Raw genomic sequence first — 27,463 nt, 5'->3', positions numbered from 1 at the left:
AAAGGATGTCGCGAAGAGAATACTGATGATCCCATTGGCTAAGGATGCTTTTGATGATATGCAGGTTTAGAGGGGTGAGCCATCAGCTGAATTCTCTATAAGGAGTGCCTACAAACTATTACAATAGGGTATACTACCCGCTAATGAAAATTATACACAACAGGGCCTTAAACCCTTCAAAAATTAAAATTATAGTTTGGAGAGCTTTGTGGAATTTCCTTCCTATGTTACTCAATCTAAACTACAAAAGGGTAGCTGCAAATTACTTGTGTCCCAAATGTCTTGGAGCAATGGAGTCAATCGAACATATCTTGCGGGTAAGCCCTACATCAACAGAGATATGAGTGAATTTAAATCTATCTTGGATTTTACAAGACTTAGTTCAGCGTTTCTAGGATTGGATTACCTGCATTTTCATAAGTAGTGCTAACGAGCAGTACAAGGTGTTCTATTGTGGTCTTTGGGGTATTTGGTTTAACAGGAATCAATCAGTGTATGAAGGGAAAAAGCTTTCTAGTAAAGATATTGCAGATTGGACTACAAGCTGTTTGTATGAACTTGATACGATAGAGGAGAAATCACATTCCAGATCTAATGTTTTTGCGATGTGGAGTCCCCCATTCGACGCAGAAGTGAAGGTTAACTTCGATGCAGCTTTCAATCTGATTCAAATCAGATCTGGAAAAGGTGTCGTGACCAGAAACGTTTCGGGCGAGATTCTGGCCTTGAAGATGGTTTTACATTAAGGGGTCCCTACCTTGTTTGCAGTGGAGGCCCGTGCCTGCAGGCAGTAATGTTGGGGTTGCAACTGGGGGTCGATTCAGTGGTGACTGAAGGGGATTCAAAGACAATAATAAACAAATGCAAGTTAGACTCTCTTGATAAATAAACTATCGAAGCCATAATCAGAGATGTCCAACAATATAAAGGCCATTTTTGGAAGATCCTTTAAACGTACTTCTAAATCAGCGAACAACAGTGCTCATACCATAGCTACTGAAGATTTAAAGAAGGGGAAGGAATTTTACCTTGAGGAAGGGTTGCCTGAGTTCGTCAGACGAGCGTTGGAGAGGAAACGGCAGAGGGAACCAGATTAAAGGAGTTTTTGCCTGGAAGGGGGGCTAGAAAAGGAACGGACAACAGACAGAAAGTAAAGATACTGGTAACTACTGTTTTTGGAAGCTAGAATCGCCTAATAAGGTTTTGGATGAGGATTAAATGGAGTGGATGTTAGCTGGTGTTGGACTGGATTAGGATTTTAGTTTTTGGGCCTTATTTTTTGTTTGTCGGTTGGGGCTCTTTTTTAGTCTGTTTTTTTTTTGGGTTTCTATTTTGTTTATGTACATTTTGTTTTTGATTATTTATCCAGTCTGATATTTGTCAAAAAATTAAAAAATTATAGAAATAAAAAAAAAACACACCAAAACTTAATATTAGCCACCACTAGATTAAAAATCATTATTCAATTAATAATGAGTTTATTCTTACACAATTGAAAAACTAATTTTCTTAATAGTAGACTTTGAAAAAAAAAATCTCTCTTTCAACTCTTTCAACTCTTCTTATTTATTTTTTCATGTTCCCTCAACTCTCATAGCTTCCCGTAGTAACTAACACTAACAATCCCTTTTTCTACAAAAAAAAAAAAAAATATGAAACCTAAAAGAATAAAGGAAAGAATGTCTTCAAGTCCTTTTTGTTTTTTGGGGGCTAAAAAGTGTATATAAGCACCTAAATTTTAATAAAAGATAATTAGTTTTTTTCAAAAAAAAAAACATACACCCTTAATTAAGTCTTCAAACTCTTAAATTACATCAATTAAGTCATTTGATCAACGTCTTTCATCTTTGATTATTACAATATTGATGTGACTATTAATAGTACTGTTCATTGATATGAAAATATATATATATATATATATATATATATATATATATATATATATAGAATTCATTGGCAATTGGGAAAGTATAAAACATTAATTGATTTTGCAAACAGCCATAAAAATATAAAACCAATCTCAAAAAAGATAGATGGTAGATATGAACTATCATTTCCTTCACTGGTATTTTAATTAAACTTTCACCTTGTTGTATTCTATTTTATTGAAAACATTATAATTAAGAAATAATTAAAAATATGTAAGTAAAATACATTAATTAAAGAAATAGAACGCGATAAGCTGCAGCAAAGACATAACAAAAATAAGGGCGAAAGTATTTAGGCTAATTTTTTAAGTTTGAGTTTGGCTCGAAAAATAAATTTATTTTTTTTGTTTAAATTCAACTTAATTTAGAAAAGATAAATGTTGGCCCAACTCGATCTCATCGTATTTTATTTTTTTAAATTACTTTTTATTTAAAATAATTTTTTAAAAATAAAATATACTAAATACATTAAAAATTACAAAAATAAAATGCATTAAAAAACTCTAAAACAGTAATAAATATAATAAATATTTTTATATTAAATATAATTTTATATTTTTATATTTTGGGTTAGGTTATTTAATTTGGTAAGTTTATTTTTATGTTTTGGGTAATAAATTTAACTGTTATTAAATTAGTGATTTAATATAATTATTTTTACAACATAATATCTTCGGTCGAACTAGGCTAAAATCGAGTCAAAAACTTGCCCAAAGCCCGGGCTGCATAGAAAGTGAGCCATAAATTTTACCAAAATTTATTTTTCGGATAAACCTTTTAGCTTGATCAAACAACCGAATCCATGATTTTAAGAAATAAGACAAAATTAATTCGCCAAAGAGGAAGCATATTTGAAATGGCATCCTTGACCTAAAACCAATATTTATTTTAATTTATTTGTATTAAAAGATTAGAAAACTAATATTACAGCTAATTTTGGTTATCACTTATAATAAAAATATATTATTCAGTGATTAAATTTAAGGGATGAAAATTATGGGTAAAATATTATACTATGATTAAATGTATGGAATTTCGAAATTTCTTCTGCAATTTAATATGTAAAGTAAACTATGCAAACATGTCAGGTGTCATCGTGTATATATCACCAAGTGCTGTAAAACCTGGCATGTGTATATATTGCCAGGTGTCGTAAAAAGAGAATATACACAGCAGATTGTGGCCAACAAAGCCTAGATTCCATATTTGCTTAAGAACGTGACATTGACACTGATATCTTAAGTTGGTTGTTGCTTGCCTTCCATGACCTGCTTGTTTCGAGCATGCCAAGCAATATTATTTAAGGGCTAGTTTAGTAATATTTTATTTAAAAAGTATTGTGAAAAAGTATTTTTAAAATATTTAATTTAAGATTTGAGTGTTTAGTATTACTATCAAAAATAATTTTAAAAAATCAAATGTTTATTTTAGACATGTTATTATCAAGTAATAAATATGCATTTAAATAATATTTAAATTAATTAATATTATTATATTTTAGTAAGAATATAAAATAAATTATTATAACTTTTTGTTAATATTTTAATATATGAAATATAAATTTTAAATATTTTTAAGCAATAAATATTATTTTTTATAAAATTTAACTAGAATATATAAACTATATTTTAAATATTTAAATATAACCATTAAATATTTGTAATTAGATATTAACACATTTGAATTATTTTAAAAATATTTTTATTTTTAATTAATAATTTTAACACATTTGTAATTAAGCACTAAGAAAATAAATAGAAAGTATTATGTTATTAGAGTGGTGAAAAGTAATTAAACACCAAATGTGCTTTTAAAACAGGAAAAGCTGAAAATTTTATCTTCTCCTTTTTAAAAATATTTTTCAACTTTTGAAAAACCAAAAATTTCAACAAAAAGCAACTTGTTTAGCTCGGTTTTTGTTCCAAAAGTACTTTTGGAACAAAAAATACTTTTTTCAGCACTACTAAACAAGCCCTAAAACCCATACCTTTTTTAATAGGGCCACACCTTCTGATGATATGCATCGATGTTTCAGGCTCACCACCACATCTAAGACATATCGAGGAGGCCGTAATTCGAAAAAAAATCATAATGATAAAAATGTAACTTTTTTTCCGGTAAAATAAAACAGCATGAAGTGAAACTAATGAATAGGCTCATTCGCCCTTGTAAATCTAAAATAATCCGCTTGAACTAAGTCTTGCACAGAATGGGGTGAGACCTTAAAAGCTTGGATTTCAGTGAGTTTTGTTGCCATAACATTTATCATATGATCAGCGACAGCATTGTAAGTTCTTGGAACGTGGCGAAAACAAACCTTTCGCCCTCAACACACCATTTGATGAATCTCGAGTAATTTCATTATCTGACTATTAGCTGCACCTCCCTTTACAATAGTCTCTATCAAAAGAGTATTATCACATTCAACTTCTAAATGACGAATCCCCTTCTTCCATGCTAAACGAAGCCCCTCCAAAATAGCTCTCGATTCAATCTTTAAAATTGCTTTCTTACCCAGCAACCTTGAGATTCCCCAGAGCCAATTAGCATCAGCATCTCTAAACACTCCCAATCCCAATATAAGATTCATTTGGCAAAACTGCTCCATCTTCAAAATGTAACTTTTAAGTGAATATATTAAAATAATGATATAAAAATTTTAAATTAAGAGCAATTTATGTTTAACAAAACATAATAAAATTCATTTGATCTAATATAATTTTAAATGAGAGGCATTTAGGGGAAGTAATGCAAAGTTGTAAATTTAATTAATTCTCATTTAATCAAATTTAAAGAATAAAGCAAACAATAATTATAAAAACAAATAAATAGAATGGTATTTGATGGAACGGAGAATCAACAATTGATGTTGCAGACACATATTTCTTAAGAGGCATTGTGGTTTTAAATTGTAATAACAATCTTAAATTAGTTGAATAATGCTCGTCACAATAGGAGTTTCAATGAAGCGAGTTTAATCATTAGTCAAGTCGCAGTAAATGAGGGAACTACTCTGAAAAGACTAAAACCTCGAGCTCGAGGACGGAGTTATCTGATAAAAAGACCCACTTGTCATATAATTATTGCATTGAAAGATCTTGAATTTGAACCAGTTGACAGATATATGTTGCGCCCAAAACCAAAAAACACCGGATGGCTAGGATGGCTAAAAAAGGGATAAATAAGAACACAAATATGACATATCCTAATATATAAGTAGTGGAGGATTATGGGACAAAAAATAAATCCACTTGGTTTCAGACTTGGTACAACCCAAAGTCATCATTCTCTTTGGTTTGCACAACCGAAAAAGTATTTCAAGGGTCTACAAGAAGATAAAAAAATGAGACTATATCAAGAATTATGTACAAAAAAAATATGAGACTATCTTCTGGTGTTGAGGGAATTGCACGTATAGAGATTCAAAAAAGACTGGATCTAATTCAGGTGATAATCTATATGAGATTTCCTAAATTATTAATTGAAGATAAGCAACGAAAACACGAAGAACTACAGATGAATGTGCAAAAAGAACTTAATTGTATGAACCTAAAACTCAACATTGCTATTATAAGAATTGGAAATCCTTATGGGCACCCTAATATTCTTGCCGAATTTATAGCCAGACAATTAAAGAATCGAGTTTCATTTCGAAAGGCAATGAAAAAGGCTATTGAATCAACTGAGCAAGCAGATACAAAAGGAATTCAAATACAAATTGCAGGGCGTATCGACGGAAAAGAAATCGCACGTGTCGAATGGATCCGAGAAGGTAGGGTTCCTCTACAAACCATTGGAGCGAAAATTGAGTATTGCTCTTATAGAGTTCGAACTATCTATGAGGTATTAGGAATCAAAATTTGGATATTTATTGACGAAGAATAATAAGAATAAGACTCTACTTGTCTTTACGTTCTATTCTGCGATAGAACAAAAAATGACATTCTTTAATTTTTTGATTGAACATAAAAATTAAAAAATGAGCAATTCTAAATTCTATAAAGTTAAATAAAAATTTAATTGATCATTTGATATAATTGTTATGCTTAGTGTGCGACTCGGTGGGGTTTTTAGGCTTAGGATTCAAAAAAAATAAGCTAATAACTATAGATTTGTGTGTAAAGCATGACCGAGGATGATTAATGCTTTTACTCAACATTTTAAAAAAAAAGTGAGGAGCCTGTCAGACAACTGCGTAACCTTCCCAGCCGCTCAAGGCAAGCTAAGAACGATCCTCTGCGGTCGAAGTGAAACCAGCGAGGGCATACCCCAAACCAGTAATCACGCTCAGATCACACAGTCGTGATTCATCAACCAGACTTGAAATCCTGTCTCTTTTGAACTTAAGGACACAGAGGTACGAGCCTATAGAACAGATCCTGTTCAAGTAAGGTCGTATAAAATGACTCCTTGATTCTATTTTAAATACCACTGGACTTTATCTTTCCTTTCCTATGTGGGATAGTGATCAGCTTCTGACAAAACCAATCCTTGTTTTGTCTTTTCCTTAATTTCTCGCCGCCATCCATTCAACAAAGTTGGATATATCTATTCAGCCCTAAATACAATATAGTTTACATAAATATCATCCCAGCTATTACATTAACTTGAGTTACTGGAGTCTATTCATGGCTCATTAGCCTGTTTCATGCTTTCTTCATAGTTTTCTCTTTAGAAAATGCTTGTTTATCGACTAAGCTAATAAAAAAATTTACTCGGAGCAAATAGAAATAAATTTCAAGGACTCTGCAGCAGAGGATGTAGTTGTTAGCAATGTGTAGGTCTTCACTCAACTGATGGGAAGTGAATACAGTCGATGATGATGGTAATTTGCTGTGTTGGTTTGGTGATAATTTCTGTTTTATGTATTAATCTAAAACTTAGTTGACAATCAATCAAACACCTTATCTGCCACTCTTCAATTAAGATAATGCTTCGGGCTTTTTCTTTTTCCTGCATTTTAGGAGTAGGAAAACAGGGGAAGCGTAATTGAGTTTTTGGTTTGCATTTGCAGTATTTGTGACTCATTCACTGATTTAAATTGCGTATATTAGTCATCTTGTGTTTCCATCATGATAAATATTCTTTATTTATTTATTTATAATAATTAATGTTTACAAACTGTAATTTTAATTTTGCTTCAAACAACTCTGCAAAGGAACTAACAATCTCTGTCGAACAAGACTGCATATTCAAATGGAAAAAGCATAAAAAAATAAAGGTGAAATCTGTCAGACAACTGTGTGACCTTTACAGTCGCACAAGGCAAGCTTGGAACGATCCTCTGCGGTCGAAGTGAAACCAGTGAGGAAACCACAAGACCAATAATCACGCTCAGATCACACAGTCGTGGTTCATCAACGAGACTTGGAACCCTATCTTCTTCGAGCTTAAGGACAAAGAGGTACGAGCCTATAGAAAAGATCCTGTTCACGTAAGGTTGTGCCCATTCAAGCCTTCATTCTATTTTAAATACCACTTGACTTTATCTTTTCTTTTGGATGAGGGATACTGATCAGCTTCTCATCCCATAATCTGTGGTCGCCGCAATGATTGAGATCCATTCGACATTTTTTTTTAGAGTTATAAACACAATTAAATATATCTATTAAGGCCTGAATAGAATATTTATTTACCGTATCACCCAGCTATTATAATAATTTTGATTACCCATGGATCATTAACCTCTGTAATGCTTTCTTCACAGTTTATAGCCTAACTTGAATTCGTTCTTTTAAATCATTATGTATCCATGTGATTAAACTAATGGGAAGTGAATGCAGATGCAGCAGTCAATGGTGGTGGTAATTTGCTGCTTTTGTACACTATGTATTAGGTGATTGGAAGGTGGTTTCGTAAGTTCTGAAGAACGGTGGTCCAGACCAGAGATCCCAGAGGCAGTACAAGTTGTTGAAGTTTATTACTCTCGCAAGTTCTTAGAACGCTTAGAATGCCATGTTCTTGTCATGGGATCGCTTCATTAATGCCTTCAGTTTTGCCTTTGCCTGAAGAACTATGTAACAGCTAAGATTAATCCCAGGTTTGTATTGACAAACGAACTCCGTTTTCCTCTCCTGCAATCAGTTTCACTACGGCACTTATGGCTCCAGCTAATTATCAACTTCTATATATTTTTTGCAACTTTCAAAGCATTCTAGTGATTGCCATCTTCAATCCCAGAAGCAGTAGTGGGAACTGACAACTATATATATCAAATTTTGTAATAAGCATGCAAAAAAAGAAAGAAAAAATAAGACGGGTCTGTCAGACAACTGTGTGACCATCCCCAGCTAGACAAGGCCAGCTGATGACGATCCTCTGCGGTTAAGGTAGACCAGCAAGGAATCACCTCACCATTAATCACGCTCTGATCACAGTCTCGATTCGTCAACCAGATTAGAAATCCTGTCTCCTTTGAACTTATGGATACATAAGATACGAGCCTATAGAACAGATCCTGTTCAAGTAAGGTCATAACCTTTCAAGCCTTGGTTCTATTTTAAATACCATCCGGCTTTGACATTTCTTTTTCAATGGGGGATATATGTTCAGCTTCTGACAAAAACAATCTACACGTGTCTTTCATAATCTCTGGCCGCCGCAAGGATTGGAATCCATTCAATATAATTAAATGTGTGTTCATCTAAGAATGGCAGAGCATTGCAAATTCTAAACTCATATTTGGTAAGGCTCCAGCCATTCAACTCTCAGTAACTCCCTCTGCAGGGCTTGCCTTCTAAAATACCCCGCTTCAAACAACACTGCAAAGGAACTAACAATCTCGTAATAAGACTGGCAAATTCAAATGTAAAAGCAAAAGGAAGTCCGTCAGACAACTGCGTGACCTTTCCAGCGGCACAAGGCTAACTGAGAACGACCTTCTGTGGTCGAGGTGAACCTGCAAGGGCTCCACCAGACTAGTAATCACGCTAAGATCACACAATCGTATTTCATCAACCAGATAAGAAAACCTGTCTCCTTTTAACTTAAAGATACAAAGGTACGAGCCTATAAAATAGTTCCTTTTCAAGTAAGCTCGAACTCTTGTGGCCCTTAGTTCTATTTTAAATACCACTAAACATTATCTTTCCTTTCCGATGTGGGATTTGGTTCCGTGTTTTATCCTACACGTGCCTTCCATATTGTCTGGCTGGCACAATGATTGGGATCCAATGAACATGGTTTAATATATCTATTTAACCCTAAACAGAACATTGTTCATTATATCATCCTCACTATTACAATATTTCTTAAAATGATTGCCTACAGATTAAACTAATAAAAGAAACTATCTGAAGCAGTTTATTCTTCAGACAACCGATGGGAGGTGAATGCAGACGCAGCAGTCAATGATGATGGTAATTTGGTATGTTCTTATACTATCGTTAGGTGATTGGAAGATGGTATGATAAGTTTGTGAAAGAAATTGTGGCCTAAAGATCCCAAAGGCAATACAAGTTGTTGAAGTTCATAACTCAGAAACAACTAGCCCAGGATGGTCCGTTATTACACTAGAATTCCATGTTCTCCTTGTCATGGGATATCACTATTAAAGAGTTAAGTTTGCCTTTTACCTGCAGAATTATGTGATATATATTGCTGGATTAAACCAGGTTTTCCTAATTATCAACCCCTTTTCCAAGTTCGATTTTGCATATTATGTAAATATAGAGGAAACCGTAGGGAGATTCATGTTTATAGAAAAAGATAAGGTGAGAGGTACATGTATGAATGCTGAGATTCAAGACAGAATTTAATTCGTTGTAGGCCCCCAAAGTGTTTTTGGGATATTTATTGCCTTGGGCTAGATAGGAAGGGATTATATACTGTTTTTGTCAATATATAGGGAAGAAAATCGTATTGTATATAAGTAGATTTTTTTTCTTTATTAAATGATTGAGTATTTGATTGACCCATAAATTATAAATATCCATTTTATGAATTAATTAAAGACTTGGTTATCAATCAATCAAGCACTTATCTGCTACTTAACCAGCCATCAATCAAGTTTGTTTGTGTAATCGAAGTTAAGAATCTTTTTCAAATGGAACCAAAGGTAATTGAGATATGGATTGCATTTTCAGTTTTGTTATTCAATACAATAACCAATCTATACTTTATTCAATCAAAGACGATTGCAACATAATTAATAGGTCAGATGATAGATTTGGTCCCTGTACTATGCTTAAATTTAAAATTTAATCTCTATGTTTTAATTTTATACAATTCAATTCCTCTATATCTATATAATATCATTAATAATTAATTCAAATAATTAATACCGTTAATCCTTTCATTAAAAAAAAATAACTACTTCAATTCATCTTGTTGACATAGTTTTTTGTGTTAGAGGAATGTTTTAAAATACAATTTACGTAAACATTTTACTCATAATAGTTAAGCAAATAACATGATATTATAAAAGTAACATGACCAAATTTTGTCAAATTTAACAAGAGGGACTAAATCCAAAATTTGAGAATTGTAGAAGAACCAAAACTATAATTTGACCTAATAAATACTATTTTTTTACACAACTTACTGCAATCATGAAATATCTTCATAAATTTTCAAATAACTTCTAACATTTTCTAATCTATTTCTTATAAAACAAGAAAGAGAATGAGAGGAGGTTGTTATGTAAAAAAAAAAAAAAAAAGAGGGAAGGAAATGATGTATAGCCATTAATAAAAGGGGTGAAAAGGGGGTTAAAAATGAGATGCAATGGAAAAGGGCATATAGGTAGCTAGATGAAAGAGACGACATTTAGAACAATAGTTATGTAAACGTGCAAAAGCAAACAGCAAGAGCTGGTTGCTTGCCTGAGAAATGGAATGGCCACATGATGATGATTGATGCACCTGCACTTTGGGTTGTTGGTTTGGGTGCATTCCTTGCACACATCCCCATTTATAATTAAAGCCTGTCTTTAGGACCAACATTGATGCTGGGGGAGTCGGACAGTTGTGTTTGGTTTTCATTTTCACCATTGTCTGCAAGTTGATGAGAGTTTAAAGATATTGGGGACATTGATTTTTGAATATTATTGCCTGCAAATCTCACTAACTTCACTAAATGCTTCTTAGCTTCTTTGTTGTTGTACCACATTTATTTTCCTTTATGAATTTACCCTTTTTTCCCCTCATGGGGCTAAATCTTCATTATGTTACTATTGTTAGCAAACATTTTTAAAGATTAATCTTAAAGAAAAATAATATTAAGAGTAGGTTTCCTATTTTGGCCACGACAAAATCATTGAAACTTCAATTTTGAACAATAGTATATATATTGAACTATGAAAAGTTTGAGAAATGGTGGCTTTTAGAAAAGCTTCATTAAATGGTATACCACACTGCTATAGTTAAGAGTCGATAATTGCATTAGAATGATCACAAGCAATAAGGAAAGAAAATTAAAAACACGTAGATTTTAGGTGAAAATTTTTTTCGGGAAAAATCATGGACAAAGGAGGAGAAAATTCACTAATATTGAAAATCAAATGATAAAAGAGGAGTTTCGACTACATCTATTTAAGGGTTGAAAAATCTTGTTTTAATCAAAGTCCAATAGTAGAAGTATAGTTCTATACGACCATCGGCCTCTCGCCCCCACAGATCCTCTTATTTTGTCACTGTATTTATTTATTCAACAAGTCACGTAATCCGGATCATACAAACTTTAAGACACACTAAAAGTGCATAGGGCATACCCAATCCCAAGGCAAATTTTAAAGGGTAAATTATATTGATAGTCACTCAATTGTTGATGAGTTTTTTTTTTGGTCACTCAATTATGAAAAGTTACAAAATGATCACCCAACTATTCAAATTTTTTTTTAAAGTGCACATCCAATAGCTAACATGAAGATGATGCGTTAGCTTTTAAAACTGGCATAAAAGCAACTTTAACACTAAACATTTACACATTTTGTCTATCTAGTATTGATTCTAAAAATTCAACCCTTAACATTTATATATTGTGTAATTTAGTCTTTTTATCGTTTTGTTTTTCTTTGTGACATTTTCACCTAAAAATCGAAAAAAAAAATTAGCTAACCTTGATAAAAAATATACCAAAAATAGAAACACCCAAAATTTTAAGATAATAATTTTTATCTTTTCTCATTTTTTTAAAATTAACTGTGACAATCCTAATTTGACCCTAGTCGGAAAGTGGCTTCGGGATCACAAAACCGAGTCACAATGTAACGCCCCCTTTACCCGAGACCATCGCCGGAGTCGAGCACGAGGCATTACTAAACTTATTTGAGCACTTAAACAAATTCAAACAATTTATATCATACTTTCCAGACAAGCTGTCCAACTGCATTACAGACGCAAAAAAAATCATATCTCGAGTTACAAAACTCGAAATCTAAATCCATAAATTTTCCCCGAATCTAGGCTCATATATCTACTTACTAATTTTTTTCTATAATTTTTGGTTGGGACAATTAGTACAGTTTATTAGTTGAAGTCTCCCCTGTTTCAGGGTTCTGCTGCTCTGACCCCTGTGCACTACGAACCAAATTTCTCCATGTACAGAATTCAAATAACCAATCCATTTGTTTCTCTTAAAAATAGACTCAATAAGGAATATATAAATATATAGTATGACTCCTAATTAATTTTTTTACAATTTTTAATGATTTTTACAAATCAGAACAGGGGAGTTCAAAATCACTCTGACCTTGTCTCACAAAAATTCAAATATCTCCTGATATGAAAGCCTTTTGCTTACACTGTTTCTTCTATGTGAAACTAGATTCAATAAGATTTAATTTCATATTTTATTCAACCTCTAATTAGATTTTCATGATTTATAGTAAATTTTCAAACTCAAACTACCGCTACTAACCAAAAACTGTTTTAGTACAAAATGTTGTTAACTAGTTTATAACATCTTTACTTCATTTCATTTAAACTCTATACATGCCATATAAATCTTCAAACATAAAACAAAAGCTACCGGAATTGATCTGGATAGTGTGCTTTGTTGTGTTGATCCGATCTACCCACTTCACTTCAAGTCAATCTACATAAAAATATTAAACACGCACAAGTAAGCTTATTGAAGCTTAGTAAGTTCATAGGTTTAAAAGTAATGCTTACCAAACATAATATTTCCAAACAATACCAAAACATTTACTAAAGTTTCCTGCGATTCACAACCATTGTTATAATAATTCACATAGTTGAGCTCAACAAGAATAACTACTCAATCTCTTTCATTTGGATCACTTCTCTTTATTTCTTATAATCAAATTAGGAAAAGGCTTACGAAATTGAGTACGCCGTTGCTCAATGCCACGATTCACAACTCAGTATGGTTTTCCTCATTGAAATACCATATCTACATTTTTCAACTCGGTATGGGAAATGCCATACCTACATTTCTTATCTCAGTATGGATTTGATAATACCATACCTACATTTCACAGCTCAGTATGGATAATACCATACCTACATTTCACAACTCAGTATGGATGATACCATACCTACATTTCACACTTTTCCATGGAACAACCATGGTCTTATCCGTCAATTCATCACATGTCACGATACGAACGTACTCAATCTTGTGTTTTTCCTAATTTGCATTTCCACATTTATTCTTTCATTAACAAAATCTACAAAATCCCACAACAAATTCGTATATAATAACACATTATATACTTCAATCATTCACAAATAAACATCTAAATTCAACCATATGAACTTACCCGGCTAATTTGTAGAAGATATTGAAATTTCGGGACTATTCTGCAACTTTTTCTTTTCCTCGTTCTTCTTTGGATTCTTGATCTATAATATAAAATATTTCTACTCATTAGCATTTATTTGATTTCTATTTCACTTCACAATTTATGCTGTTTAAATTTCGAAATTGCACTTTTACCCCAAAATTTACAGTTTTCACAATTTAGTCCCTGCTCAATTCACCCATCAATTGAACTAATTTTTCTCAATTAACACTTTATTTTATCATTATAAACTATTTCAAAACCTTTTATATTCTGAATTTCAACAGCAACCTTCAATTCACAACTTTTTAACAATTAGGTCCTAAATATCATTTCCTATCAAAATCACTTAATAAAACCACCTTAATATGAAATTAGAACTTAATTTTCATAATAATTCATCATAAAATTCCCTTATCCATCCAGGGTAACTTCCAATTTCACCCATAAAATCAAAAACTAATGAATTCTATAAGTGGACCTAATTGTAAAAGTCATAAAAACATAAAAATTATCAAGAAAAATCAAGAATTAAACTCACATGATGTAAAAATATGAAAAACTAGCTTTATCCAGACCTTCTATGGCGTTTTGGCTGAGAAAATATGAAGAAATGTCTAGATTTTTCAATTACATCATTATTTAACTATTAACTTTTATGCTATTTCCAATTTTACCCCTTGTTCACATTGTTTTCTTGCTTATTTCATACCCAAACCGTCCAGCCATTAACCTTTGGGTCTAATTGCTCTTTAAATCCATCTTTTTAAATACTTAAGCTATTTACTCACAATTTAACAAATTTTGTGCTATTTTCAATTTAGTCCTTTTTAATTAATTAGCCATCCAAACGTTAAAATTTTCTAACGAAACTTTAATGCTAACTCAATGACACTCCATAAATATTTATAAAAATATTTATAGCTCGATTTTTAATTTTTAGGTCTCGATACCTCGTTTTTGATCCGTTTGACCTAATAAATTCTTTTAATTCACTAATTTCACCATTTCACAAATTCTTCTAAATTCTTCCTTGACTCATAAATATTAAATTACTATCTTGTTCAATATTATTTGTCGAATTTAGTGATCTCAAATCACCATTTTCGACACCACTGAAAATTAGGCCGTTACACACAAAAATAATTAGATGTTATATTCTATGTTTATTTCATGTGAAAGTACATGTGTGAAAATTTCATGCTTTGATTTTGCCATTTGTGAGTGAAATTATGAAATAGGACTCATGTGAAAATTTTTGAAAATGCTATAGGCTAATTTGTAGTGGCCAAATAACTTATAGTATGAAATAGGTGGATTTGCATGTCAAATTTCCCACCTTAAAACATAGTGGCCGGCCATGATGGGCATGATAAGCATTTGTGCAATTTTTTTTATTGAAATTATGGCATAAGTATGGCACAAATAATATATGTTATTTTGTGTCATAAAATGTTAGTAATAAAATAACAAAAGGAAGTAAAAGACAAGGTTTTTTGTTCATCCTTGTTCTTCATAGCCGAAAATAGGAGAGCAAGAGGGGAAAAAGCTCTTGAAAAATTCAGTCACTAGGGGAAGAAAAATCCAAGGTAAGTTCATGGTAGTTTACTTCTATCTTGATTTTCATGAGTTCTTCTTAATTCTACCTTAACTCATGAAGCATATTTTTTGTTTTTGGTTGTGTTGTGAGCATTCGGTCATGAATGAAAATGAAGGAAATTGTTGTTGTTTCATGTTCTTTTGATGAATAATGGAAGATAGGTGAAGTTGAGCCAAACAAATGAGCATGCATGTGCCTTAGATGCTAAGGGGGAAAATCTGCTAACATGTTGTGTGTATTATGGCCGAATGTGAACTTGGATAACATTGAGTAATGTTTGTGCTTTAAAATGATGAAATGGAGATTATGCTTAAGTGAAATCATAGGTATGTGATGATTGATTTATGATATGCATGTTTGAATAACATGCATGCAAGTTATGTGTGAAAGAGTGAATTGGTAATAAATCTGCTTAGGACAGCAGCAGTAACATGATTTTGGAAAATCACCATAAATTGTGGGAGATGAGTTAGAAGCTGAATAAATTATGTAATTAAATATTAATGAGTCTAGTTTCTTATAAAAGAAACCATGTAAGCAAAAGAATTTTCGATAATGAGATATTTGAAGTGATGTGGGACAGGGTCAGAATGACTTCTAGATCCTCTGTTCTGTTTTTATAAAATCATTATAAATTGTACAAAAATGATCATAAGATTAAATTTATATTATTAGACTCCTTAATGAGTCTAGTTTCAAATGAAATAAACGAGAACATATTTTGAATTCTGTACAATGAGAAAATTGATTCGTAGTGAGGAGTGGTCAGATTAGTCAAACAGTGAAATAGGGTAAACTTTAAGAAAAATATGGTATTGATTGGCCAAACCAAAAATTATGAAAATTTTATGGATAAAATATATATGAGTCTATTTTCATGGAAAATTAACGGTACTTGATTTGGAGTTTTTTAGCTCCAGTTATAAATGATTTAGTGACTGTTGCTCAGGAAGACAGCTTGCAGTGAAATTATGATTATGTGGTAAACATTGACAAAAATTTGTTAATGAGTTGCTTATTGATTTCTTATAAGCTTACTATGATCAGTAGGTGTGAAATTCGAATATATATATTATATTTTGAAAGTGATGTTGGAATAGTCGAATAATGACTAGTTTAAAATCTTTGAATTTAAGCTCAAGAGCATAGAGGGGCAAATTCGGATAAGGGAAAAAAGAAAGTAATCGAATAGCCGTTGTAATCGTTCGGCAACGTTCAAGGTAACTTCTTAAGTGTTTAAGCTTGATTCCTTCTTATATGCCTAAGAGCTAAATTAATATGGCAGAGAGAATGTAAATTTTATTTAGTTAATGTGTCAAATATGTAATGATTTAAGGCTATAAGAGTTGAATTGGATTTGGAAATTTGATGCACTAAATGAGTGTTACAATGAATAAACTATGTCGTATATGTTCTGGTAGAGATATCACGATTTGTGATTTTTAAATATCTAAAGGAAACCATGATGTGTATAAAATTATTTTTATTAGTCCTTTGTGGTAGCCGAATGTGGCTTGGTACTAAAGTGATTAAATGTGAACTTCGATGAGGTAACTGTTAGTGATCGATGATATAAGTTATGCATTATACTATATATTCGGGTTTCAAACCTAGTAGGCGTAATGCCGGTGAAATGACATCGGACTTAAAGGTCTAGCAGGCTTATAGCCGGCGATGAAATCAGGTTATTACCTAGCAGGCAAATTGCCGGTAAACTATTAAAAGTGTGGTGCTATAAGACTATGAGCTAATACGATATGTGGATTCGTTCCGTAAAGTAAACTATTCAGGTACGAACAACCTAATTAAGTACATGTGAATTAAATGAATTTGATGATTGATGTGAATCGAACATATAAGAAATGGTTTCATGTTTATGTTCAACTATGAGACCTTGTGTTAAATCGACAATCGATTTCGCTCAATACATTAAGTTGGTCGTATGCGATATGTACTTATGCATGTTAAATCGATTGGAATTGAATCATGAATGTGAATTGAGAAGCATAGGTGAAAATGCCTATGTCATATATATGAGTAAGGATAAAATCATCGTAAATTATCGATAAGGATGGGCTATGTGCGAAACCATCTTATAATTGCTAATTTGAATGGTTGTGTGCAAATCAAATGAGCAAGATGTATTGTATTGAGATGATGCTTCAAAGAAAATATACATATGTTCTTTGTGTTGAATGAATATTAAATTAAAGTTATGAGCCGTATGTGACTAGCATATCTAGTCGAATTTGATACTATTAAATGATGTACTAAGATATGTGTTCCAATATGGAAATTAAACCCTATGTGGTTGAAAGGATGAAAATCTTTGTTCATAGATCTGTGTTTCAGTTATACATGATTGAAGTATAAGTTATGAAAGTGGGAAAGAACAAGTGAATTGTTTATCGAAATGTGATATTTGGGCTTCGAGCCTAGCAGGCTATAATGCCGGTGAGATGATATCGGGCTTTGAGCTTAGTAGGCTATGATGCCGGTGAAATATTATTCGAGCCTTTGAGCCTAGCAGGCTATAATGCCGATGAAATGAAATGTTATGTGAATTCAGTGTTCTTTGTAAGATAGGGATTTAGCCGAATGTTTAAGATGAAATGATAGTGTATTATATCATGCTTATATGGCCTAATGGTAAGTATAACATGTTGGTAAATATGCAATGTGCTTTTATAATCGATTGATAAGTTTGAAATGAATGTGAGTAAAATGTTATGCATAAGCTATCAAATGCTAAGTGTGAAAATGAGATGAAAGAAAAGTGTTGAAATGTGTTAATATATGATTAAATATGCATGATATTTGTATCCGCTTAAAGACCGCAGCTATATCTTGGAATTATATCCGGTTAAATCCATGAGCTATATCTTGGAATTATATCCGGTTAAATCCCGCAGCTTCATCTTTGGTAATATATCCGGTTAATTCATAAAGCTTCGTCTTTGGTATTATATCCGGTTAAATCCCGCAGCTTAGTCTTTGGTATTATATTCGCCTTTGAGCCTAGCAGCTATTATGCCGATGAGACACTATTCGCCTTTGGGCCTAGCAGCTATAATGCCGGTGAGATACTATTCGGCTTTCGAGCCTAGCAGGCTATAATGCCGATGAAATGATAATCGGGCCTCGATCCTAGCAAAGTAAATGCTGGTGATTTGAGAAAAGTCTAAGACTAAGGTACCTCGTGTTAGATTGACAAATGAATACATTCAATACGTTAAGTGGGCCAGGTACACATTATGTACTCATATGTGAGTTTGATTTGAAGTGAATCATTAGTGTGTAATGTGATACATACGTGAATAAATGTTATAACTATATCTATGATCATGATACATCGGGTCAGGGTGTGAAAGTATGTGAAAGTATTTGAGTTAATTATGTTATATGAATTCAGATTAAGTATGATAAGAATGCTGAACGTGCATTATGTGTTTGTGTGTATTCGGCCAGATGGCAATATACCTAGAATATGGCCTTTTGAGAAATTGAATAATCGAAGTATAATTGCGTTTATTTGTTTGCATTGCTTAAAACTTACTAAGCTTATGAAAGCTTACTCCGTTGTTACATTCCTCTGTTTTGTAGATTGTTGGCTCCAGTTATTTGCTCGGGTTGGAGTTCGCCGGAGATATTATCACACTATCGAGCTCACATTATTGGTGTAAGTAAATCCTAGTATTTCGAGTCTATGGCATGTATAGGGTTTTAATGTTGAATATGGGATACTATAAGTTAGCCAAATGTGGTGGCTTGTATTGATAAAGTGTTTTGGCCATGTGAATTGGCCTATGTTGGCTAGTGATGTTTTGGGCCTCGTAAGCCCATATATGGGACAGATTGCATGTGAAAAGAAAAGATTTAAATTGATTGAAATTTTTTGGCACGGTTTTTGTGTGATTGACTGAGTTTAAGTCGGGTAACACCTCAAACCCTGTTCCGGCGAGGGGTGTTACATTAACCCTCAATATAACAAAGAAAAGCTAAAGTGGACAAAAAAAATCAAATTACATCATATGTATATGTTGAGAGTTAAATTTTTTAGAATCAAAATTAAATTGGCACATGTATAAATATCAAGGGTTAAAGTTACTATTATGCTAATTTTATAAAAAATCGAATAATTGAGTGACTATGACAAAAAAGAAATTTAATAATAATTGGATGACTATTAATGTAATTTCCCCAATTCTAATCTGTCAAAAAAAAATTCACCCCTGTGGTTGTTGAATTATTGTTGGAAACATCAAACTTTGAATGCATTAATCAGATAAATTGTCAGCAAAGTTGTATCTGTTCCAAGAGGCATTTACACTGTTAGGAACCAAATTCACCTTATACTTTGTTTATATATATGTATCTGAATCTTACAATGGGGTTTCTTGTTTCAAGAAAGAATTTGTGTTTTTGCAGCTGTGATCCGTTCTATGGGCGATCCAGTTAGAACCCCAAACCAGACAGAAAACAAAAGTACAAATTGCAGTTGAGACAAGGGACTTTATTAGGAAATTACAGATTGAACTTTCATATTAATGTTTGGATCTCGAATTTATTGCATCCCCCAATTTCGAGTGTTATTCCTTTGGGACCAAGAAAATGTCGGTGTCATTTGCCATGTGACTTGGGGACCAAGAATGTTAAAATTTTTCTTTCTTTTTTACTTCTCAATGTTTTGCAATGACAAAATGTAGCTAAATTTGTTTATATAATTTAATTGAATACTTTATAAGATAAAATAAACCACTTATAATTGATTGCAACATATGTACAATTATATTAATACGTGAGTGAACTAAATTAGAAATTTCTAACAAAATTTTATTCAATCATTACTTTTTAAAAAAAAAAGAAATAAAGAAATTATGAGTAAATTCAAGTAATTTCTTTTTTTTTTAAATCTAAGCAATCTTTTGTAGATGTTTTTGCCATTCGATCCAATTAAGGGATCAAATTAATTATAGAAACATGAGTTTAATTAATCGATTTATTAGAGAATAAGAAAATTATTATCTAGGCAAGTAAATAGATTGATCTTTAAACAATAACGATGAATTACTATTGCTATAAAACAAGCTCGTATTTTATCTTTGTTACCCTTTATTAATAATAAGAAATAATTTGAAATAAGTGAGTTAACCACTAAAACTATTGCTCTTAAAACCAAAAATAAATAGATTTACCCCTTCAATTGATTCAAAATTATTAAACGTAGATTGATGTTTTAGTCAAAAAAATCTTATAATCAAAATTGTCATATCCAAAGAATAAATAAATAAGTTTACACCTCTCTTCACTCATCTTGTTTTGACCTTATAAAAAATGTTTACCATTTTAATTTCTGTTCTACCTTCCCTAAGTCCATTTTCGAAAGAACCCGTTTCATTTAAACAATTTTATCAGATACATTTCAATCTCTTTATTACCTAATTTCATTGAAAATCATAAAAAGACAATATTTATTTGAGCCATGCAATATTTATATCTCTACAAGGAACCTAAAAATTTGCACATGTTTCATTTATTTATGTTTGAATAATTATTTTAAATACAACTTATAGATATGTGTCACCATTTTAACTCACTTATGAAATTAAAATTTCCTAGTACCACTATATCAATTAATTATTATTTCTACATATTCTTTTAGATTAAAATTTTAAGTAATATGTTATTTGATAAATCAAAAGTTTAGTAATAAATTTAAATTACAAAATATTTTTATTAATTTAATTAAACTCAATTAAAAATATAATTTCACTAATGAATGTAATTTTAAATTATGAAAAAGTTATTTCATGTTTTAACCTTAATTTTAAATAGTTCACATTATTATAAATAAAGTCAAATTTTATGATTAGACTGTTTTATAACCCTTAAATTTTAAATTATAAAAAATTATTTCACATTTTCCTTATTTTTGAAACATTAGTTTAAACAAAATCTAATTTTAAACGTAAAATCTTTAAAGAATAAGGTTGGGATTCACTTATACTAATATAAAACTAAAAGTTAAATTAGGTCATTAGTTCATGTATTACATGTAAGTTATGTGTTTAGTTCTTATACTTTAATTTGGTCATTTTAAATCTTTAAACTTTTCACATTTTAAAATTCTAGTCCTGACCAAATGATAGGTAGTAAATTCATTAAGTTAAATTTTATTATTTTCAAAATCAGATATTGCAAATTTATTATCGTATATGTAATGTTATATTAGTTTGCTACTTTCACATATTACTCAAAAAAGCTACTTAATCGATTTAACGATTGTCAATTGCACTAAAGATTAAAATTTCAAAATTTGAAAAGTATATGACTAAAAATGCCTCTGTTGGGGATCGACACGATTAAGCAACAAACAAGTAAAAATAGTAGAAGAAATCGAGAAATTGAACACACAAATTTAACGTGAAAAAACCCCTTCAAAGAGGATAAAAAATCACGGGCAAAGATAATTTTATTATAACGGAAAAAGAATGAAGAGTACAAAAGATGAAGATAAAAACTAAACCCCGAAACTCGAAAACAAAGAACCCTCAAAACACAAACACAAAATTCTCCAAAAGTGTTGTGAGTTCAAATCTTTGATGAGTGTTTTTCTAAAGTTGTAAAAGAGCATATTTATAGGTTAAATTCATAGATCAAATAAATTATGCTAATAAATACTAAATCTTCTAGAAAGAAAATATATTTTTGTTTAACTTGACTTGCAAGCAATCTCTTAATTTATTTGACAATAATTTAAGTCACATAACTCTAACAGCTTCAATTGGAGAATATAGACTAAATCTACAACTTTACACATTGTATAAGACTAATAACAAGATTTTAACCAAACAAATTTAATTGCTACTATTTCTGTTAGACTAAAATTCTATAATTCAAAAAGCACAACGACTAAAATTGATCAATTCAAAAAGTATAGGAACCTAAATTAGCCAAATTAAAGTATAGGGACTAAATCCATAACTCACATAAAATATAAGGACTAATATCAAAATTTAACCAAAACTAAAGAGGTGCACTCGTTCTTCCGCCCTTGGATCAAGATTCAATGTACGGGTCAGATTAAAACATTTTTTTCACTTATCTTGCTGTCCACGTTTCTATTTGCCTTGTTCAAACCTTTCAGCTATCTTTGTCTCTAATAACAGTTATTTTTTATTATTTAAATCTACCAGTCAAAGAATTGACCTATTTGGTATTTTATTTATTGAAAATTTTGCAATCTAACATCCTATTTTTACATCTTCCTTCAATGGCAATATTCACTACTTCTAACATCCATGACACTGAAGCTGTACTTGTATTTTGTTTATTATTTTTATTCAATAAAAATGGAAGTATCACAAGTTCACAGCTCCTTTTTTTGGATTACAATTGAATGAAAGAAAATATAATAATATTTTTGTGCCTACTCATTCTATTGTGAATGATTATTGAGGTTTTAAGTTAAAAATATAGATTATTTGGGGATTTAGATTTCTTTTAAGTGTTTAACAACATTCATCTAAAATTCAATAAATAAATCATTGATAAAAGAAATCAAGATTTGTTGAAGGATTGGTTTCTCTCATACAAGTTTTTGAAGTGTTGCTCTCAAGAATGTTGATCCAGTCCTTCAACAATAGAATATATTATTTTCTGAAAGAGGATTTTGTCCTCCACTCTGTGGAGAGCCATGTACAGTAAACGCGAAGTGGCACCTCAACCGTACGTGGATGTACAATCACCCAACAATAGATGACCCACCAAGAAGCGGTGTCCACAAAAATAGTACTTCAAAGATTTCTCTCGAAAGAATTGATCCCTTCAACAAGAATTTCATTAGAATTTCTCATAATTGAAGTGAGGAGAAAAGAATTAATCAAAGAAATGATGACTTCGAAAGATAAAAAGTGATTTTTTTAACGAAAATGATTTATTTTCGGTTGAATATTGATCAAAGTAGACCTGTCAATGGATTAGGCGGTGCGGGTAAAAATATAAGTTTGAAAAATGGACTTGGGAAAAAATAATGCCCATTTAGAAAACGAGTCAAGCCTCGCGTAAGGCTTTTTTGGCATGGGTCTATCCAAGCCTGGGCCGAATTTGTAAAAAAAATAAAATCTATTGTTTTCTTGCTATTTTCTCACTGTTTTGTTGTCATTTTACTATTATGTTGTTATTAATTTGTTGTTATTGTTTGGATATTGTATTACTCTTATTTTATTGTTAAATTTGCTACTATTTTAAAGGTAGTTGCTTGTTAAGTTGTACCTATATTAGTGTTATTTAAGTATAATAAATTTTTAATTTATTTTTAATTTATTAAAAAATATTTTAATATTTTTAGTGTTGTTGATAAATTATATTTTTTTAAAATTATTATAAAAAATAATACTGCAGAGCCGAGCTTAGATTTTAATATTTTTATCCAAGTTTGATTTGGATAAAATTTTAAACTATTTTTTGAGTCGGATTGAGTTCAAGTCTATTAAACATGCCTAAACGTTTGTCAAAACTTGATCAGGCATGACTTGTGAACATATCTAGATCCGCGTAATAAAAAAAAAAGTTCTTTTTTATAGAGATAAATATTAGTTAACAATTAAAGTAAAATCCACTTTCATAAAAAAAAATAATAGTTAAAGTAAAATCCTAAATTGACCGAAACAAAAAAAAGAGAGTAAAATCCTAAAGTGAGACCTCAGCCAGTCAGCTTCCAGGCTCGTGGCTCATGGGTGTCCTTAATTGCATCTTCCCTCTTTACCTGGGGATGGTCACCGGTATGGTCACGTGATGTCTGCTTCGAACAACAGCCCTTATCTGCTGACATGTCTCCCTTTCCTAGCTCCCTGTATTCCACGTAGGCTCGGACAACCGTTTATTACCGAACCTACCAACAATAAAGAAAACAAAATCAGAACAGTAAATAATAACAATAAAGAATAAAACCAGACTAATTAAATAATAATGATTAATAAAAAAAAAAAAAGGGAGACATAGGTACACACACGCCTTTTTTTAGTTTGCCAGTTCCATTCATTAGTGTTAGAAGTAAGCCGTCAATGCTCTGCATCTTCTCTTTGAAGCCAAAATAATGAAAAAGTAAACCAGCCCCATCATCAAGAAGAGAAAACAGAGAAAGCAAGCAATAAAGGGAGGAAGATTCAGAAGCAAGAATCCCACCAAAAAAAAAAATTAAGTCTTCTGTTCTTTCTTTCTCTTTGGTCTTTTGCTTCTTTTTCAAGCCAAATCTTTGTTTGCTTTTTATATATAATGTGTATATAATCTTTATATGCTGATTCTTTCGCCATTAAAAGCTTTCACGGTTTTGTCCCACGAGAAACTGGTAGTCTTCTCTCACAAAAATCCACCTTCTCCAACCCAAAAGCGTTCTCTTTTTGTACTTATATAAACCCTTTTCTTTTTGTTTTTTGTTTTGTTTTTTTCTATCAATGGGTAAACAAGGAAGGAGAAGAATGGGTTCTCATGCTCTGTTTTTGATTGCTTTCTTTCTATGTAAATTCTTAGCTGTTGGAATTTTGGACCCACTTGATTTTTTAGCTTTACAGTCCATCAGGAAGTCTCTGCATGATTTGCCTGGCTCTAATTTTTTTGCTTCATGGGATTTTACCTCCGATCCTTGTAACTTCGCCGGAGTTTACTGTGATTCCGATAAAGTGATAGCTCTTAATCTGGGTGACCCGCGTGCTGGTTCTCCGGGTTTAACTGGAAGAATAGACCCTGCCATTGGCAAACTATATGCTCTTGCAGAGTTATCTATAGTTCCGGGTCGGATCTATGGTTCGTTGCCGCAGTCAATCTCACAGTTAAAGGACCTTCGGTTTTTAGCGATCAGCCGGAATTTTATCTCCGGGGATATTCCGGCGACTCTTGGCCAATTGAGAAGTCTTAAGACACTTGATCTCAGCTACAATCAGCTCACCGGAGAAATCCCTCGCTCAATCGGAACCTTGCCGGAGCTCACCAATGTTATTCTCTGCCACAACCATCTCTCCGGTTCGGTCCCCCCGTTTCTCTCCCAAGTCCTAACCCGGGTGGACCTCAAACACAATGCACTCACCGGCTCGCTCGCTCCGGACTCCCTCCCTCCTTCGCTCCAGTCCCTCTCTCTCGCCTGGAACAAGTTGACTGGGCCGGTTGACAGGCTTCTATCCCGGCTCGACCAGTTAAACTACCTAGACTTGAGTTTGAACCAGTTCACCGGTCCCATCCCCAGCCAGCTGTTCTCATTCCCCATTACGAACCTCCAGTTGGAAAGAAATTTGTTTACCAGTTCAGTCCAACCAGCTGATCAAGTGACAATCTCGACCGTTGATCTAAGTCACAACAGACTGTGGGGTCAGATATCACCAATGTTCTCAACCGTGCAGAATCTTTACCTGAATAACAACCGTTTCACCGGTCAGGTCCCGGCCAGCTTCGTGGACCGGCTATTATCCGGCAGCATACAAATACTATATTTGCAGCATAACTATTTGACAGGGATCGAGATTAAACCGACGGCCGAGATCCCTGTAAGCAGTTCGCTGTGTCTACAGTATAATTGCATGGTGCCGCCCGTACAGACGCTGTGCCCATTGAAGGCCGGCAATGAGAAGACTAGGCCTACTGCCCAGTGCAACGAATGGAAAGGGTAGATTGGTAACTTTGAAGAACTTGTGAGGGGCAGAAGAAAAGATTATACAAGAGATAAAAAAAACTGGAATTTTTGGGATTCATTGATTTATTATTGTGGTTCATATAATTTGTGTTGTGGGCTTTTGATACTTAAAAAAGTGTAATTGTCATCGCCTGCCTTAATATGTTCTTTATGTAATAAGACATTATATTAAATTAATGCTCTCAATTATGAATTCTGGATGATTGTAAATATAACTATGGTTCATTTCATTACATTGAAATTTTAAATATGATATTTATTTTATTACTACATTTATAGTTGATTCACACACGTTACAGATTCGAACCCTCAAAATGAGTTTTGGGGATACTACAAAACTCGAGGTTAAAAGAAATTAGCCCAAAGATTAAGGGGTGTTATCTTATGCTGACGTTGTGAGTTTATTTGGTGAGAATTACTTATTATAAAAATTTTATAATACATCCTTTTGAAGATAAATATTAGATATATAATGGGAAACCGGTAAGTATAGGAATCCATCAAAATATAAATAAAATAAATAATTAGTACATAAAATTATATAAAATTTTGACAATAACTATTATAAAAATATTATATTATAGGTATCAGAAATTAGAATCGATATAATGTTAAAGTTATAAAGAAAGGAAAATAACACAATTAGAAATACATAAATGTTTGTTGTTTTCCATTTTCTTGATTTCATTTTCCATCACATCGCAAATCAGTTACAATGACTATATTAACCTAAAAAACAAATCATTGTCTCCTCACCAATGAATTGGGGGATATAGATATGCATTTATAACCCTTTTTCCTTTTTAATGAATATCACTTTCTACCAAACCCAAAAGTTTTCCATGCATAAACAACATAAGAAATTCATGGCTCACATCTTATCAAGTAGGGATCAATAGATACTAAATACAATAAAACTGCTGTGATATTTTGTCACTCTGGGTTTTTTAAGGTTTAGGGTACTAATATTTGTATGACATATTTTACAAAATTTTCTAGAATTTTGATGTGAATATTATTGGTAAAACTCATCAATTTTTAAGTGATTGATTAAGGTCAAGTCGAGTTGAATTTTAAATAAAAAAACAAGACTCTTTACAACATTATTTTTCTAATCACTAAATTTAAACCTGGACCTCTATTTTAAGAAATATTAACCTCATTATCTTTAAATTCAGTATACTAATTTTTTTTACCCTAAAATAAAAATGAAAAAAATGATCACCGTATGCTAATCCTATTGCTCTCTTTTTTTCCCTGGTAAGATCTAGACCTCGAATTCGCTTCTTGCGTCAACCTAATCAAAGTGGTGGCCCTCATGTTCTTTATTCCCCCACAAATGATGTTTTTTCATGGTGTAATTTTCAAACTCTTTGATTATGTTATTGTCATCAATCTGCCTAAGTAGGGACCCCTTTTATCATTTCTAACATGTTTCCCTCATCATTTTAAGGTCCCCTAATGATTTTTTAAACCACACGAGAGAACTCATGAGAATATAAAAGGAA

General features: G+C 31.8%; 1 protein-coding gene, 3 long non-coding RNA genes and 4 other non-coding genes across 8 annotated transcripts; 2 read left to right on the top strand and 6 right to left on the bottom strand.

Moving 5' to 3' along the window:
• Positions 1-65: 65 nt before the first annotated feature.
• LOC108453818 (uncharacterized) lies at positions 66-1,203 on the bottom strand. The gene is made up of 3 exons (XR_001866636.2): positions 1,029-1,203; positions 407-830; positions 66-324 (listed from the first exon to the last, which is right to left on the bottom strand). It is a non-coding gene; the product is annotated as an uncharacterized LOC108453818 (long non-coding RNA).
• Positions 1,204-6,105: 4,902 nt separating this feature from the next.
• LOC128279890 (small nucleolar RNA U3) lies at positions 6,106-6,325 on the bottom strand. Its single transcript, XR_008270082.1, has one exon. It is a non-coding gene; the product is annotated as a small nucleolar RNA U3 (small nucleolar RNA).
• Positions 6,326-6,877: 552 nt separating this feature from the next.
• Positions 6,878-8,025, top strand: LOC128279519 (uncharacterized). Its single transcript, XR_008269721.1, has 2 exons — positions 6,878-7,332; positions 7,712-8,025. It is a non-coding gene; the product is annotated as an uncharacterized LOC128279519 (long non-coding RNA).
• On the bottom strand, positions 7,154-7,372 carry LOC128279895 (small nucleolar RNA U3). The gene has a single exon (XR_008270086.1). It is a non-coding gene; the product is annotated as a small nucleolar RNA U3 (small nucleolar RNA).
• Positions 8,026-8,186: 161 nt separating the features above from the next.
• LOC128279893 (small nucleolar RNA U3) lies at positions 8,187-8,403 on the bottom strand. The gene has a single exon (XR_008270084.1). It is a non-coding gene; the product is annotated as a small nucleolar RNA U3 (small nucleolar RNA).
• A 347-nt stretch (positions 8,404-8,750) lies between these two features.
• On the bottom strand, positions 8,751-8,968 carry LOC128279896 (small nucleolar RNA U3). Its single transcript, XR_008270087.1, has one exon. It is a non-coding gene; the product is annotated as a small nucleolar RNA U3 (small nucleolar RNA).
• Positions 8,969-12,737: 3,769 nt separating this feature from the next.
• LOC128296436 (uncharacterized) lies at positions 12,738-13,728 on the bottom strand. Its single transcript, XR_008287054.1, has 2 exons — positions 13,651-13,728; positions 12,738-12,962 (listed from the first exon to the last, which is right to left on the bottom strand). It is a non-coding gene; the product is annotated as an uncharacterized LOC128296436 (long non-coding RNA).
• A 10,503-nt stretch (positions 13,729-24,231) lies between these two features.
• On the top strand, positions 24,232-26,170 carry LOC108450681 (LRR receptor-like serine/threonine-protein kinase SIK1). The gene has a single exon (XM_017748409.2). The coding sequence runs from the start codon at positions 24,727-24,729 to the stop codon at positions 25,930-25,932; it is 1,206 nt and encodes a 401-aa protein (XP_017603898.1). The 5' UTR covers positions 24,232-24,726; the 3' UTR covers positions 25,933-26,170.
• The last annotated feature ends 1,293 nt before the right edge of the window (positions 26,171-27,463 follow it).

Source organism: Gossypium arboreum, chromosome 8, assembly GCF_025698485.1.
Source record: "Gossypium arboreum isolate Shixiya-1 chromosome 8, ASM2569848v2, whole genome shotgun sequence".
In the NCBI taxonomy this organism is placed as follows: Eukaryota; Viridiplantae; Streptophyta; class Magnoliopsida; order Malvales; family Malvaceae; genus Gossypium; species Gossypium arboreum.
The sequence above is the reverse complement of the archived record's forward strand: the minus strand, read 5'-3'. Positions and strand labels throughout refer to the sequence as shown.

Bases quoted from the DNA above. Each gene is read 5' to 3' on its own strand.
- LOC108450681 (XM_017748409.2), top strand. From the start codon at position 24,727: ATGGGTAAACAAGGAAGGAGAAGAATGGGTTCTCATGCTCTGTTTTTG.